This window comes from Pteropus vampyrus, unplaced genomic scaffold (genome assembly GCF_000151845.1).
Source record: "Pteropus vampyrus isolate Shadow unplaced genomic scaffold, Pvam_2.0 Scaffold434, whole genome shotgun sequence".
Lineage (NCBI taxonomy): Eukaryota > Metazoa > Chordata > Mammalia > Chiroptera > Pteropodidae > Pteropus > Pteropus vampyrus.
This window is the reverse complement of record NW_011889215.1, coordinates 1140629-1157185: the sequence shown is the minus strand read 5'-3', so window position 1 is coordinate 1157185 and position 16557 is coordinate 1140629. Positions and strand designations below refer to the sequence as shown.

The 16557-nt window shown below is 36.9% G+C and overlaps 1 protein-coding gene across 4 annotated transcripts in view; it reads left to right on the top strand.

Moving 5' to 3' along the window:
• Positions 1-337: 337 nt before the first annotated feature.
• The window catches only part of PTPN2 (protein tyrosine phosphatase, non-receptor type 2), a 70586-nt gene continuing 54366 nt past the window's right edge, over positions 338-16557 (top strand). For 3 of the 4 annotated variants that reach the window (XM_011381310.2, XM_023523962.1, XM_011381306.2), the window contains exon 1: positions 338-583. In XM_011381310.2, the coding sequence (XP_011379612.1) occupies positions 419-583 (165 nt within the window). In that variant the 5' untranslated portion in view covers positions 338-418. The remainder of the gene's footprint in view (positions 584-16557) is intronic. The other variant, XM_011381311.2, reaches the window with a different exon arrangement.

Here is a 16557-nt window from a genome sequence, read left to right as displayed (position 1 = left end):
TATGTGGCATTAGGGCTGGTTTATGTTTTCCAAAAAGGCTGAGAACTTTGTTCCAAAGCTGGACATACGTCGCTAAACTGACCTAAATGTTTAAAAAAAACTGGACAGCAAGGAGGAGGAGGTCTTAGTGCATTTCCTTGGCATGCTCTATTCATCCTGGTACTACACCTCTTTTCTCCCGCCAGTCCGGGGAGCAGACCACTTACTGCCAAAAGACCCGGGACACACGCCTTCCGGCGGTCCGCTCCGCTCCACCCTCTCTACCTGGGCTCCCTCTGAACCACGCCTCCTCCAGCGCCGCGCCCCGCCCCACCGCCGCCCGGCCCCACGACGCGCCGGCGCGCTGACGTCTGACGCTCCAGGTACTTTCCCCGCGGCTAGCGACTCAGCGTGGGGGCGGGCGGGGCGCGGAGCGCGCATGCGCCACAGCGCCAGCACGCTCCCCGGATCGTGCGGGGGCCTGAGCCTCTCCGCCAGCACGGCCTCCGTTCGCGCTGACTCGCTCTGGGGGGTCATGTCCGCCACCATCGAGCGGGAGTTTGAGGAGTTGGATGCCCAGAATCGTTGGCAGCAGCTGTACTTGGTGAGTCCAGGGCTCGCACGGCAGCCGCCGTGCTCCTCCGTGGACCCAGGCTCGTGCCCGCTGACGCCCTCACACCTCCCCCGACCCGCGCCCAGGACGGAAGTGGCGGCGCGGGCCGCGTCAGGGCTGCGCCTGCGCCTACAGTCTTGGTCCCTTTTGAAAAAAAGACTTTAGATCGCGGGGGAGGGGTGTTCCGGAAGCGCAAGCGCAGAGTTAGTTCTGGAGGGCAGCTCCACAGCGGCGCGCTGCGGCGGCCGTGGACGTGTTTCCTGGGCCGGGGGCTTGGGTGTGACTCAAGAGGCCGGAAGGCTGGTGCTGGGAATGGTAGAGTACCGGTGAGACCTGCTGGCAATCCGCGATGCCGCGGGGGACGTCAGGAAGAGCGGCTGGGCCTTGTGGGCTCGCAGCGCGGAGCGGCTGGGCCTCGCGATTGCTTAGCCCGCCGCCGTGTCTGGCTTTGCCCGCAGACAGGTGTTTTGTGGCCGGGCGGGCAGAGGCCTGCAGGGACACCCATTTCCAAAGTTTCTTTCCTTGGTTGTGGGTGATACCTGGGCCTCTCGAAATGCTGGTGCCTGGACCGCGGTGGTGGCGAGAGCTCCTAGCCGAACAGCAGCCTTAATTTTCTAGCCCAATATCTGACGTGTGGGTCGTCTTCCACGTAGAGGTTCTAGGAATGAGAATAGGCATTGGTTGTGTTAGTTAAAAGAAATACTAAGGATGCCATTCTCTTTTCAATTTTCTTTACTGAGGCACACTTTATATCCAATAAAGTACACAGGTCGTATGTGTGTAGTTAAGTGAGCTTCATAAACATACACCTGTGCAGGAACCACTCAAATCAAAAATAACCTTTCCATCACCCCAGAGAGTGCTGTCATGCCCTCTCCTCCATCCTATAGGTATTGCCTGTTTTCAAACTCTTGTAAATGAATTCATATAGTTGAACTCTTTTGTGACTAGCTTCTTTACCTTAACTAAAGAGCCGTTTAATTCAAACAGAACTTGATTTTATTTCTTTTAAAAGACTTAATTGCCTGTTTAATTGTTAGCGTATTATTTCTAAGATTGAATTGAGTGGTTGTGCGTTAAATGCTGCTCCTGCTGTTTCGTTCACTGTGTATAGTAAAAGAAGGGGGAAAAAAGGGCTTTTCTGTAAATCTTGATGGTCCTTGGGTTTAAGTAGATGACAGTAAAAATGTTTTTTATCATTATCTTCAGAATGTAACATTTTCCTCTTGAACACATTAAGTAGGAAGTAAAATAAATACCTTGATTCACATGGGTGCAGAGTATGTTAGAATAGGGTACTAAACTAACTTTAAAGAATGCTGGTAAGGACTTTGCCAATTATAGAAAATTTTAAATGCATCTTCTACTAGGGATCGATGTGAGAGCTTGCCAGCTGTGTCTTCTCCAGTTACATTTGTTTTAGCAGAGGCTACTCTCCAAGTTGCTAGTCATATATCAAAATACAGATTTGAGAAAAGTTAATGCTGCACGTTAATTCAGCTTAACATTTTGGTTAAGCAGTTTGTTTGTTTGTTTTTATCATTAACATCCTTGAAAAGTCAATGGAAACTGTAATCCCTCAATTAAAAAAATGCACTTTCACATTTAGTTTCAACGATTTCAGAAAACCCCTTTGTGGACTCCTGCCTAGGAATCCTTTAGTTCAGTAGTTTGGTCAATGCTCATTATTTTTTTCCTAATGGAAGAACAAGAATATTAGTTTGGTCAGGAGAAATCATGTCAGTACACAGTGGTGTTACAGTAAAAGTAGGTCACAAACCAAGAAAGTTAGTAATGGACAGCAAGCTTAGAAAGAGTTGAGGAAGTGGTTTCTTTTTATTCTATAGTAGCCATTCAGCCATTCTGCCAATATATGCTGAGCATCGGTGGCATGCCATCTCCTGCTCTGGGCCTTGGAAATTCAACAGAGAATGCCACTGATAAAGTTTCTGTTTTTCAGTATCTTAAATCCTAGGACTTGTTCTCTTGAGGGCCCCATTGCAATTCTGTATTTTCATTCATTGACTCATAACACACGTGTCATGTGCCAGTGTTAGACTTAAGTCTGTGCTCTCACAGATACAACTTAGGGAGGAGTAGTAAATAGGTAAACAGATGAAAATGTAAAAGTGATAAGTACAAAAGCTGGTGGTAGGCACAGGGAGAGGGCTGTATATCCCCCAAAAGGGTACACTGGTAATTCTGGTGAAACTTCCTGGAGCAGAGAGAGCCTTACTTAAGTCTTGAAGGACAAGTTGGCCAGATAAAGAGAATAAAGGAGGGAGAGAGAATTAGTGTTCCAGAAAAGGAAGAAATGTGCGCAAAAGCACAAAACATAGAATGCCAAGAGAACCACCAATATTTTAACTTGGCGAGGAGTGTGGTGTGAAGTTGAGGTGCCCAAGAGTAAGAGCCTATGAGGCTCTTGTAAATCAGACTATGGAATTTGAGCTCGTTGATAGGTATCACTGAGGAATTTTAAGCCCAGAAGTACTATGATCATATTATATTTATTTTTTAGCAAGATCATTCTACCAGTGGGTTGAATGGGGCCAGTCGTAGACAGGTAGCACAGGAATGTAGTCTCTTGGAGTAAACCTGGAATGTTCAGTTCCTGAACTAAGGCAGTGGCAGGAGGAATGAAAGGGGAGATACAGATTTGAAATGTTTGGTTTTGAAACTGTTCCATTTGAAGTACCTATAAAACATCAAAATGGAAATGGTTTGATATATAAATTTGGAGTTCAGGTGAGGTCTGAGCTGGAAATATAATTTTGGGAATCATGAGCACAAAGGTGGTGTTTGAGGTCCTAGATGTGGATGAGTTCACCCAGGGAAAATTATAGAGGATTTGGAAATGCCAAAGACTAAGGACAGAATCTAGACAGACAACAACGTTTAAGGGCACATGTAGAGAAAAAAGAGCTTGCAAAAAAAGACTGGAGAGAATGGCCATAGAAATGGGGAGAAAATAGGTGGTGGGGTGTGGAGGGAATTGATAGTCAGCAGGGCCACATGCTGCAGATGGGACAAATAAGGTCAAAACAGAAAGGGCCCATCAAATTAACAACTAGAAGATCAACAGATACCTTAAAAAGAACAATTTCGGGAGAGCACAGAAGTTAGATGGCTGGGCATTGAGAAGAGGAGGTGGGAAGAAGTACAAACAAGTAAGTGTACCACTGCTCTTTTAAGAAGCCCAACTTGATGGGATGGAGTGGGGGAAGGTAGCTAAAATTAAGCATGATTATGTGACTTCTCTACTTAAAACGTTCGATGATTTCCCATTGCTTGTAAAATTCAAATGTTTCCTGTGGTTCAGAAGACCACATGTCCTGCTTCCCTACATGACTTTCTTCTCTTTTCCACTAGGTTCTATTCCTTTAAATATGTCTGTCTGCTCTTCTTTGGGCCTTTGTAAATTTTGTTCTCTTTGCATTAGCACAACTTTCCCCCTTTTCTTTCCCCTTTTGCTTAACTACCTCCTGCTCATCCCTGAAGTCTCACTTCCTTGGGGGTACCTTCCTGACCTTCCTATGTAGAGTATGATTCCTGTTATAGATTTCTCCTATGTAGAGTATGATTCCTGTTATATACTTCTACAGCATCCCACAACTTCCCCTTTCATAATAGTGCATTAGATCTAATGCAGCAGGAGATTATTAACAATTTGCATTTAGCAAATTTGCTTGAGTAGGGAAAAAGTGTTTGGGCTTTCTGCTTTATATAGCACAGCAATGGGTGATATTTATGACATTGTTTCAGAAGAGTTGTGCTTTTTTGGCAGTGCTAATCGGACTAGGAAAGGAAAGGCTTTGCTCTTGAGCAAAAACTAAATAACTAAAAGCTGGACTTACTTAGTTGTATGAGAACTTTTACTTTTCACCTTATTATTTAAAAGCTTGCAGAAAGATTATTTTATTATTATTTGTTATGGAGCAAAATAGATTTAGTTTATCTTCATGACCTTATTAGAGCTTCATTTGGGCAGTGCCAACGCTTGCACAGAGTCAGGCACCTAGTAGGCACTTGATAAATATTTGTCAAATAATGACTTTTTACCAGAGGAGGGTGACTTGATAGGTTTACATGATGAGGGGGCTTAAGCCTAAGAAAGAAGTTGGAGGTTGAAGAAGTAGAAGGGATGTTTGTTGGAGCCAGAAACCTCAGAAGGCAGGCACTAGTGGGAGCAAGAGCACACAGGTGGAAGAATTGGCCTTGTAAGGGCACAGTTGGCAGAAATGAGATTGCTGGAAAAGTTTAATTTGGTCTCACTGACGAACTAATATTAATATCATTTGAGATTAATTTTGGCTTTTTGAGAAATGTTCAAAGCTTTTGTGCTTTTCCTTTAGTCACTACTGATTGCTGTCTGAATCAGGCTGGGTCATGAGAAAGGCAGAGAAAGAGAATGGGATTTTGTGAGCCTGTCAAGGAACTGTAGGAAAATGGCAAAAACCAAGTCATGGAATAATGTTTCTAGGAAGTGGTGGTGCAGAAAGAATTTGGTTGATTAATCAGAATTTCAAAACCATACAACTCTTAATTGACTGGTCATTTTTCTTTATTAGAAATTTATAGTTCAAATATTGTTAGAGTAAGATCTGTTTTACTATTTGTGAATCAGCTACTTTTTAGAAGATAACAAGCAAACTCTATTCTTGTAATACTTATGGTGGATGGCCAGTTAGGCGAGGTAAATCAAAGCTGTCTTAGCCTAAAACACTTCTCTTGCAGTGTCTACTACACTCAGTGCTTTTATGTGGTTGCACAGTCTGTGTCAAACACCTTGACTTGTTGAAAATTGCCTGCTTTCTCGCACCTTGGAGTCTGTATGTGTTAGATATCTTCTGTGCTTACTTTATCTATCTAGGGGAACATCTTCAAGACTAGACCGTAGTCTCTTTAGGCAAAGTATTAATCACATTTTTTTATAACTGTCTACTTGTCTGTCTAGATCTTTGAGGGTCACCTCATTTTTCTTTGTTTTCCACCATCTGCTGGCGTAGCCCTGAGACATGTTAGATGCTCAGTAAGTATTCATTAAGAAATACTGCTCCCTTTTAAAGTCTAGCACCTTGGTTTATTCCAACCCCCTCATTCACAGCGGAGGAGACAGCTATCCAACATGAGATTGTGACTTATATCCACTAATGATACAGCTGAGACCCAGATCTAGTCGTTAGGATTCTCATTTTAGCGTTGTCCTAATTTGCCAATGTGACTGTCTACATTGCTTTCTTCTTATAATCTATTTGAGATTAATGGCACCGAGGGAATCATTTCAATTTTTGATGGCAAGAAGTGAATGGAATGTGTTGTTAATTAATACTTTGGGTATTAATAAGTAGCCATATACTAAGTCAGTTTAGCATATAGAATTTAATACATAACTGGTAACCGAGGAAGAGCTACAATTCAGTAGGTTAATTTTAAAGACTATAAATTCTGACTCTACTGAGTAGAATACTAGTTTTCTGTTATGGTGCTTAATTGGAATGATCTTCTACCTTGTCAGGCTATTTTAAATGAATGTAGCGGTATCTTAATGTATTTAATGTGTTAATTTAATATTCTTTTTATGATAGAGTAGTAGTAATGGTTCAGGAAGTTGTTTTGACTTAACAGTGAAATCTTTGCTTTTAAAAATCTTGGACACCTTTTGACACCTTTAAGGTGAAACTTGTGAAAGAGAAATATCCAAAATCCTCCAAAATTTAGCATTAGATTTCAGGGGATTCATAGGCCTCTTAAAGACTGTTGGGGTTCATGATCTCCAGGGGAGATCTGGTCAAGAAACTGATTTAAGATTAAATACTTTTATCTATGGATTTCTGTTATCTTTTTCAATGTGATAGTTTCATGTTTGTTTTAATGTGTGTTCTTATTCCTTTCACAATCCAGTATGTCTTATTTTAATATGCTCTTTGTTCAGTTTCATTTGGTTCACGTCATTGATCATTTCTAACTTTGATTCAAACTGCTTTTCCTCTGAAGAAAATTTCATTGAATTATTTTGTTTCTTTCACTATATTTGAACAGTTTTATACTCTGAAAGCTATCGGTTCCTCTTAACAGTTTACTTAACAGTGCTCCTCAGAATTCTTTAGGTGGGTTGGAATAAAGTTATATGGCTCCTAGAGTGTGTGCCATTCTATTCCTAGTCAAGGGCTGGTTTGCCAGGGTAGCCTTAGAAAATTGCAGTCATTCCATGGCAGTAAGAATTGCTTCTGCATTAATTTATATTTTAACCAGTGAAGTTAGAAAGCATAGGTTCACATTTCAAATCTTGAATTTTTTATTCTTTAAACCTCTATTAGTGTAACTTAATTTCCATCATTGTCAAGGTGAAATAGTTGTAATACTTTATTGTGTAATATCAAATAATGTTTTAGTACTTGGTATATAGCTTTGTTCTATATAGTACACAGAAAACTGCATCCTTGTTGTACTGTGGAATATTCTACCTTGAACTGTTGTGATGGAGCAGCAAATAAGAATTAGGAAATTGGAAAAGAGTAATCTGTTAATTTTATAAGAAAAAAGTAGGACTTTAAGGTAATCCCAAATTGATAGGTTTTCTACTTAAATTAGAAGAACATACTTAAATTTCTTTCTTTATGTTTAAGGTTCCTAAGTGAATCCTGAATTATATGATGGTTAAGCATTCACTTTCTTTTACTAGTCAAATGTTTGTGCAAGGACACCAGGTAAGAAGCTAATTATGTTGCATACTTCAAAAACCATTATTTTAGAGTGTTGAGGCTTGCTTATGGCCCTTAATAAGCCATAGCTGGTCAGGGAGGTAAGGTTCTTGGTGGAACAAGTTCTGCTATGCATCATACTTCTCTTTGAGAAGCCCTCCTCTTTGAGGAAGAGAGTTTAACACGAGTAAAACAAATCTAGACTGAGCTCTTAGTTTGTATTAGGCATGTGCTATATATACTTCATGTGGATTATCTAAGAGGTAGCTACAAATGGGAAAACTGAGGCTCAGATTTTTCCAAATTTATATTGCAGTTAAGTAGTAGATCCAGGTAAGAATCTAAGACTTTAGAATCTGTTTTAAGAAATAAATTGGTTAGGATTACATGAACATGGCAAAAATTAAAACAGTACAGAAGGTTATGTAGTGGAAAAAGAAGTCTCTGTCCCCATTCTCCCTAGTTCCTTTATTTCTATAGGCAATCACTGTAACCAGTTTCTTGTATATCTTCCCAGAGATACTTTATCTATATATAAGTTTTGCCCTGCTTGCCTGTCTCCTTCCCTCCATCTGTCCTGCGGCTATGAAACAATTATTAGTGTACTGTTTGGCACCTTGCTTTTTTTACTTAATATATATCAGAAATCCTTCTATATAGATCTCATGTGTTCGTTTGAACAGTTAAATATTTATTTAACCACTCATCTATAATGGACATGTAGGTTATTTTAGTCTTTAGCTATTGTAAACAATGCTATAATGAATAACCTTCCAAAGAAGTTGTATCAGTGTATACTTCCATCAATAGTGTAAGAAAGTGCTCGTTTCTCTATATCTTCACAAACAGTTATATTATCAATCTTTTGATCTTTGTCTGATAGGCAGAAAGTGGTCTTACTATAATTTATAATTCTGTCATGAATGAAATTGAACAGCTTCTCATTTTTAAAAGCCATTTGTATTTTTTCCTTTTTTGATAAGTAGGAGCTCTTTACATATTAAGGAAGTTAAGCTTTTGTCATGTATTGCAAATATTTTTTCAATTTATTATCTTTTGATCTTGTATATGGTATTTTTTTCAAGTAGAAAATTTAATTTTTTATGAAATCAGATTTATCAGCCTTTTCTAGTTGTGTGTGTGTGTGCGTTTATGCCATGGCTTAGAAAGGCCTTCTCTATTCTGCGATTACAAAAAAATTTCTCCACAGTGTTTTTTTTTTTATTTTATGGTTTCATTTATTTTTTGTTGAAATTATTGCTCAACCAGGACTTAATTTTGGTATAAAGAATGAGGCAGACCTTTAACTGAATGTTTTGTGTGTGTGTGTGTGTGTGTGTGTGTGTGTGTGTGTGTGTGAGATAAAATATATATAACAAAGCTTGACATTTTAACCATTTTTAAGTGTATAATTCAATGTTATTGATTTTATTTATAATGTTGTGTAACTATCACCATTATTTCCAAAACCCTTTCAGCACCCCAAACACATTCTCTGCTCATTAAGCAATAACTCCCTATTTCTCCCTTCCCGGGTCCCTGGTTACCTCTACTCTTTATCTCTATGATTTTGCCTATTCTTGGTATCACATACAAGTGGAATCATACAATATTTGTTCCTTTGTGGCGTATTTCATTTACCATATGTTGAAAGGTTGAACCATGTTGTAGCCTATACTAACTTCATTCTTTTTTATGGCTAATATTTTTGGGTATGTATGTACCACATTTTGTTTATTCATCTGGACACTTGGGTTATTTCTGCCTTTTGGCTATTGTGAATAATGCTGCTGTGAACATTGGTATGCAAATCCATTGGAATCTCTGTTTTTAATTCCTTTGGATTTGGACCTAGAAGTGGAATTGCTGATAAATATGATAATTCTATGTTTAGCTTTTAGAGGAACTACTCAACTGTTTTTCACAGTGGCTTCAGTATTTTACTTTCTCACCAGCAATATTCAAGGATTCCAATTTCTTCACATCTTTGCTAACACTTGTTATTTTCCATTTTTAAAATTATAGTCATGCTAGTAGGTATGACGTGGTATCTCATTGTGATTTATATTTGCATTTCTTCAGTGACTAAGGATGTTGAGCATCTTTTTCATGTACTTACTGACCATTTGTATACACTTGGAGAAATGTCTTCAAGTCCTTTGCCTATTTTTTAATCAAGACTCTTTTTTTTTAGACAAGTTGAAGGGGAGATACAGAGATTTCCTATATCCCTCCCCCACCCCCACACATTCCAAACCTCCCCCATCATCAAAAACCCCACCAGAGTGGTACACTTGTTAAGATTGGTGAACCTACATTTATATATCATAATCATTAGAAGTCTGTAGTTTACCTTGGGGCTTACTCATGGTGGTATATATTCTATGGGTTTGGACAGATGTACATGTATCCATCATTGTAGTATCATACAGAGTATTTTCACTGCCCTAAAAATCCTCTCTGGTCTGCCTATTCATTCTTCCCTTCCATTCCCTAACCCCTGATTTTTTAACTGTCTCTGCAGATTTGCCTTTTCCAGAATGTTATATAGTTGGAATCATACAGTATGTAGTCTTTTTAGATTGGCTTCTTTTATTTAGTAATATGAATTTAAGGTTCCTTTTTGTATTTTTATTGCTTGATAACTCATTTCTTTTTGGTACTGGATGTACTACAGTTTGTTTTTTCTGTTCACCCACTGAAGGACATCTTGGTTGCTTCCAGGTTTTGTAATTTATGAATAAAGCTGCTATAAATATCCGTGTGCAGGTTTTGATGTGGATGTTAGTTTTCAACTCCTTTAAATACCAAGGAATGCCATTGCTGGATCATATGGTAAGAGTATGTTTAGTTTTGTAAGAAACGCCAGACTCTCTTCCAAAGGGGCTGTACCATTTTATATTCCCACCAGCCATGAATGAGAGTTTCTGTTGTTCTTTAACCTTGTTAGTTTTTGGTGTTGTCAGTGTTCTGGATTTTGGCCATTCTAATGAGTATCTTTGCCAAATTTTTAATTGTTTTGTCCTTTTATTGTTGAATTATGGGAATTCTTTATATATTCTGGTTATTAATCCTTTGTCAGATATATGATTTGCAAAGTTTCCCCTAGTTTGTGGTTTTTCTTTTCACTCAGTAGTGTCATTTGATGCATAAAATTTTTAATTTTGATAAAATCGAATTTATTTTTCTTTTGTTGCCTGTGCTTTTGGTGTCATTATTTAACAAACCATTGCCAAATCCAAGATGATGAAGATTTTCAATCTGTGTAGTTTTTTTTTTTTTTTAAGAGTTTTATAGTTTTAACTCTTACATTTAGGCCTTTGATCCAGTTTTAGTTCATTTTTGTAAATGGTATATAGTAAAAATCTAGCTTCATTCTTTCGCACATGGATATCCAGTTTTCCTAACTTGTTGAAAAGACTTCCCTTTCCTCCTTGAATGATCTTGGCCCCTTGTTGAAAATCAATTGACCATAGATCTGAGGGTTTATTTATGAACTCTGTGCTATTGCATTAATCTCTACCTCTTGTCTTTATGCCGTACCACACTGGTTTGATTACTGTAGCTTTGTAGTAAGTTTTGTAATTGGGAAATGTGTCTTCCAACTTTGTTAAATATTTTTTAAGATTATTTTTGACTGTTCAGGGTCCCTTGAAATTGCATATGAATTTTGGGATGAGTTTTTCCATTTTATCCAAAGCTGCAATTGGAATTTTAATAGGGATTACACTGACTCAGTATATAGCTTTGGGTAATTTTGTCATCTTAATATTAAGTCTTCTAATCCATGAACACAGGATGTCTCTGTTTATTTAGGTTGTTTTTAACTTCTTTCAGCAATGTTTCGTAGTTTTTATTGTACAAGTCTTTCACCTTCTTGGTTAAGTTTATTTTTTAGTATTTTTGATGTTACTGTAAATGAGATTATTTTCTTAATATCCTTTTTTGGATTGTTCATTGCTAGTGTATAGAAATACAATTGATTTTTGCGTGTTGGTTTTTGTATTTTGCATCTGCTGGATTTGCTTATTAGCTCCAACAGTTTTTTTTGTGGTCTCTTTACAGTTTTCTACATGTAAGATCATGTCATTTGTGAGTAGAGGTAGTTTTACAATTTCCTTTCCAATTCGGATGCCAGTTATTTCTTTTTTTGCCTAATTGCTCTGGCTAGAACTTCCAGTACTGTGTTGAATAGAACTGGTGAAAGTGGGAGTCCTTGTCTTGTCCCTGACCATTTCTTTTCCTAAACTGCTTACTTTTATCATATTGTTTGTTGAATAATCCATTCTTCCTTCCCTTGTTCCCCTTATTTACAATACTATGTTTATAATTTGCAGAATTCCTATATGTGTGTTAGGTAAATGAAACATGAACAAATGCCTGCATAATCTGATCTCTTTCTACCTGTTTATCCTCATTTCTTGCATTTCGCTCTCATGCACCTCAAGTCTTCTGTTGCTTATACTTATTGTAAGACATCAGTTATTCAGTCTTTCATTTGTTTATTTTTGATGTACTTTTCACCTTTGTGACTTGGCACAAGCTGTTTTTTTCTACTTAGATCCGTCTTTTCTACTTGTTTTCATGGCATACTCCTCCTGCTCATCCTTCAGGTCTATTCATTCACTCTTCACTCCCTTAGGTGAATAAAAATCCTCTTCTGTATTTACTTTTAAGTGTGAACATTTTTCTCTTATGGCACTTACTAGACTGACTTCTTGATAGTCTCAAGGAAAACTCAGAGGTCTGAAATATATATAAACGTCAGTCACAATCATACTAATAATAGCTGTAAAATGACTAAGAATAGTTACAGAAAATGAGAAATGGGTATAATTTTTCAGATTCTTAATCTCATGCGGAAGCTTTTTTATTTTTCTTTTTTATATTGAAATGACTAAAACACAGTGATAAGACAAAATCTGCATTATTATTTAACACTAGAGAAGGGTCTCACTCACATATTTGAAGCTTTCAGGGGATTTTGATAGTTAACATTGTGAGCATCCACAAAAGCTTGGGTCAGGGCTGATGCCTGCACTTTGTGCAAAGATGAACAAATCTTACACTTGAAAAATTCAGCACTACAAGAAAATGAGACTAGTTAGATCATTTATAGCATGTGAAATAGGATGAGAAATAGAAAAAACTGGAATTTAGATTCCTAAAATAACAAGAATAGGTTATAAAAAATAAATAAACTGAGAATAGGAAAGAGTTCTTAAAGTTATAACACAGTCTTAAAGTTCAGGACTCGCTGACAGAAATGTGCAGAATACCAAGTTAGCTTGAGAAAACTCCCAGAAGTCAGGAAAAAGATTTTTAAAATGAATATTATGAGAGAGCTTTTAAAACACATGACAGTCTCAGATCTCTGTGATAAGAGTTCCTGAGAGAACAGGAAACTGAGATGAACCAGTGGAAAAATATCTTTGAGCTAAAGACAGCCTTGAAGTTCAAGATCAAAGGAGACCACAAAGTCTTCACTAGGAATATATTTGAAAAACAACCGTAGGTACATCCTGATGAATCTTCTAAGTATTCAGGATAAAGAAAAAGACCCTGTAAAGTAGAAAAATTAGTTATTTTTAGAGAAGAACAAGTCAGATGTGCATCAGACTTAATGTGTTCTGACATTGGATTCCTGAAGATAATAGAGAAATGTCACCCAAGTACTGAAAGAAATGGAATATGTTTAGAAAGTAGGTTTGGGCCAAGTAAAATGAAGCCAAGTAAAATGTAGAGTTAACTCTAAATAATTATACAGTTGTGACCTTTAATGCAAATATTAAAAAATATTTTTGAAATAATTGAAAATGTTAACAAATATATGGATCCAAAGTTCTAGATTATTTTAAGAAAATATGGGGAGGTTGGGCTATAGGAAGAAGGAAGTAAGGAAGAAGGAAGTAACCATTCTCATATTAATAGATGCTTTTACATTAGTAGAAAAAAGTTCAAACATGGCTTAACAAAATTTTAAGACTAATCCCCAGTATAATTGAAATAGTATTTTACTTCTAAATTACTAGAGGGAAAAAGAAACACAAAACTTGATTAATACAGCCAGAAAACAAAACAAAATAGGAGAAAAAGGAAATAAGGAAGCATAATATTTAGAAAACAGCAGTCTTTACTCATCACTTTTGGATGAAAGAAGAAATCAATACATACTGCTGATTCTAAGTTCTGACAATAAATATTAATTAAAAAGTAAAAGTTTTTGTTGTTGTTTTCAGCAAATCACATATAAATACTCAAAGCACTCTGTGGCCACTTAGTATAGACAAACAGCTGTATTTACTTAGATAATCCCCCTGAGGCTATACTTGTGTTATTGCCCAGTAAATTAATGTGTGTGATGACTAAGTATCAGTTATCTGGAACTTTTACTTTTGAAAGAATACCTGATAAGGCTAGATGAATGAAATTTTAGGCTGTTAGGGTTAACAAGATCGTAAAGGAACTTTTTAGTCACTTAAGAGACTAACATTTTCATAGGCATATCCATTTAAAACTAAATGTTTACAATTTAAAATATATAACTTAAATCGTAAAGATAGAAAATATTTTCTTATTTCAGTTCTAGTAACTGCACTATAATGAAAAATTTTTTTCAGAGTTTGTAATTCATACCATTTGTAATGTTAGTTTATAAGAGCTGCCTCCAGAAGAAATAAATACATGCTAAACACTGTTTGGTCTTACATTTAAGAATTTCTCATTCTCTTATTTTTAATTCTAAGAAAGGAGTAGTTTTTTAAAACCATTCTTCCTCCTTTTTTGTCCGGAACATGTTAACTGTTTTGTATCCAAGAAAGTAAGCGCTTTGATTGAGCAAAATGATTTCATGTGGGGTTTATAAAAACTTGCCATTAAAGCTTCTGTCAGAATATGACCCATAGTTTGCTATTCATTGCTGTTAATGGCATTCAAGAGGATACATCGAGAATAGGCATGGTTATTGCTTATGAAATGAAGAGTAGTTGGATGCTTAACAAGAAAATGTTTTATTCTTTCTTTTTAGCTCAGCACTATTTGAGCCTAAGCAAATTTGTTTCTCTTAGTAGAGTCAGTTTACCTCCTTCCTTCAAACCATGTCCAAATAAATTTCAAGAGAGATTAAATGTTACATGTATAAAAATATTAAGAGATGAAATTATAGTAGAAAGTAGATATGTTGAAAGTAAATATGTTTAGCGTTTAAAATTATAATCTTCTGCCTGGAGATTAATTATAAGGGAATTGGTTGGAGTGGATCATTTTATAATGTAAAAATTAGGCTTGTTTGGAACAGGAGGTGAAGGGCACTCATAATGGATCAATTCACATGTGTATATTAATTTCAAATACAGCTAAGAGCCTAAGTGATAGTAAATAGTGGCTCAGATCTATTTATTGATTTGTTATTCTTTTGTATTTACCATATAATTGTTCCAAGTGACTATGTGAATTTATGCTACCATTGACATGATATGAGTGCCTGTTTTTTAAATGGCTGCATAATATTCAGTTGGATGTACCATGATTTATTCAACCATTTTTTTCCCTGTCATTGGACATTTAGGTTATTTCTAGTTGTGCAGCATTATAAATAACTCCATGAAAAGTGTCTTTGTGCTTGAGTTACCTACATTTTGGATGGTTGCCACTAAAAAAGAAATAAATAGCAAGTCAGTTATTCATAGCTTTATTTGAGTGAAAATCATATAAAATAAATTGGATGTTCAAAAATTTTGATTGTTCTTTAAAACAAAGATCCTTCTCATAAGAGTTGACATTAGAATAGCGGTTCTCAACTGGATGTTGGTGGGGTGGGGTATATTTGAGGTGGATTTTGCTGTCCAGGGACACTTGGCAATGCCTGAAGAACTTTTGGTTGTCGCAGCTAGAAGGAAGGATGGTACTGATGTCTAATGAGTAGAGGCCTGGGATGCTACTGGTAAACATCCTGTAATACACAGGACAGCCCCCACAACAAAGAATTGTCCAGCCCAGAATATTAGTAGTGCTGAGGTTGAGTGAAACTTTGAATTTTACTGCTGGCAGGAAACATTCTTGATGTAGTATTTAGGGCCACTGTAAACTGGGTCTGTTCTGCTATCGGAGGGCAGTGTTTTAGCATCAAAACATTAGTAGAAGCTGATTTTGCCAAATATGATAGACCTAGTGAATAACTCTTGCCTGCCTTCCCATTCCCATTTTGAGAAACAACAAGTATTTTATTGTCTATGTAAAGTGCTTATAAAATTTATTTTTGTGTCTTGGATGTTCCTGAAAATGCTTCATCAGTGTCAGATCTAGTTATTGGCTGTGTTGCATATTAGAGACCTGCATTTAGCTGCATGGAAAAGAAAAGCATTATCCGATTTAACAAATAGGGACTTATTTTTCTCACATAATAAAAATATTGGGCCTTTTGAGCCACACTTCTCTTGTTTAGGCCCGCTTCCACATCTGGAAGTGTACTTTCCCTTCTAATAAAACTTTTCTTTTCTACTGTAAAAAAGAAAAAGAAAATTCTGGAAATAGGAGTCCAGAGCTGTTATTGTGGCTCCATGACGTCATCGATGACCCATTCTTTATTTCTGCTTTGCCTTCCTTAGAATATGCTTTTTACCTTGTGGGCACAAGATAGCTCCTGCCCATCCCCACTACTCACCCCCCACCCACATCAAAAGCTGTAATCTTGGCAGGCAGAAGTGAGGACACAAGTCAACTAAGCCAGACCTTTCTATGAAAGCTTTCCCACAACCCAACCCAGCAATTTCTGCTTATTTCCATTGGCTAGAACTCTGTCCCATGACCATTCTTAGTTGTCCAGGAGTCTAGGCAATACAGGTTTTTAGTTGGGCTTATTAAAGGTCAGAAAATAAAATCAGAAATCTTTAGTTAGAAAGAATGGTTATTGGAATAAGCAACTAATATGTACCCCTGGAGCTGCCTTTTAAAGTATTGTGGGCTCTTCTTGTCTTTCTAAGTGCACTAAAATTAAAGAAATGTAAAGGAGAACAAATAACATTGGAGATTTGAGAGCAGTCTGCAAGAGGTTTTTGTTTTTGTTTTTAGTGATTAACCGAGAAAGCAAAAGGTATTTCTCAACCCCAAATACTTGGCTGTTTTAAGGTGATTTGTAAATTAAAATCTTTTCCCTACCATTATACTTGGTAGTATAAATTAGATAAAACTACATTTTATCTAATATTTTTGCAGCATCAATTATGATTTATTGTAGTTTACATAAGCATGTTTCATTAGGCT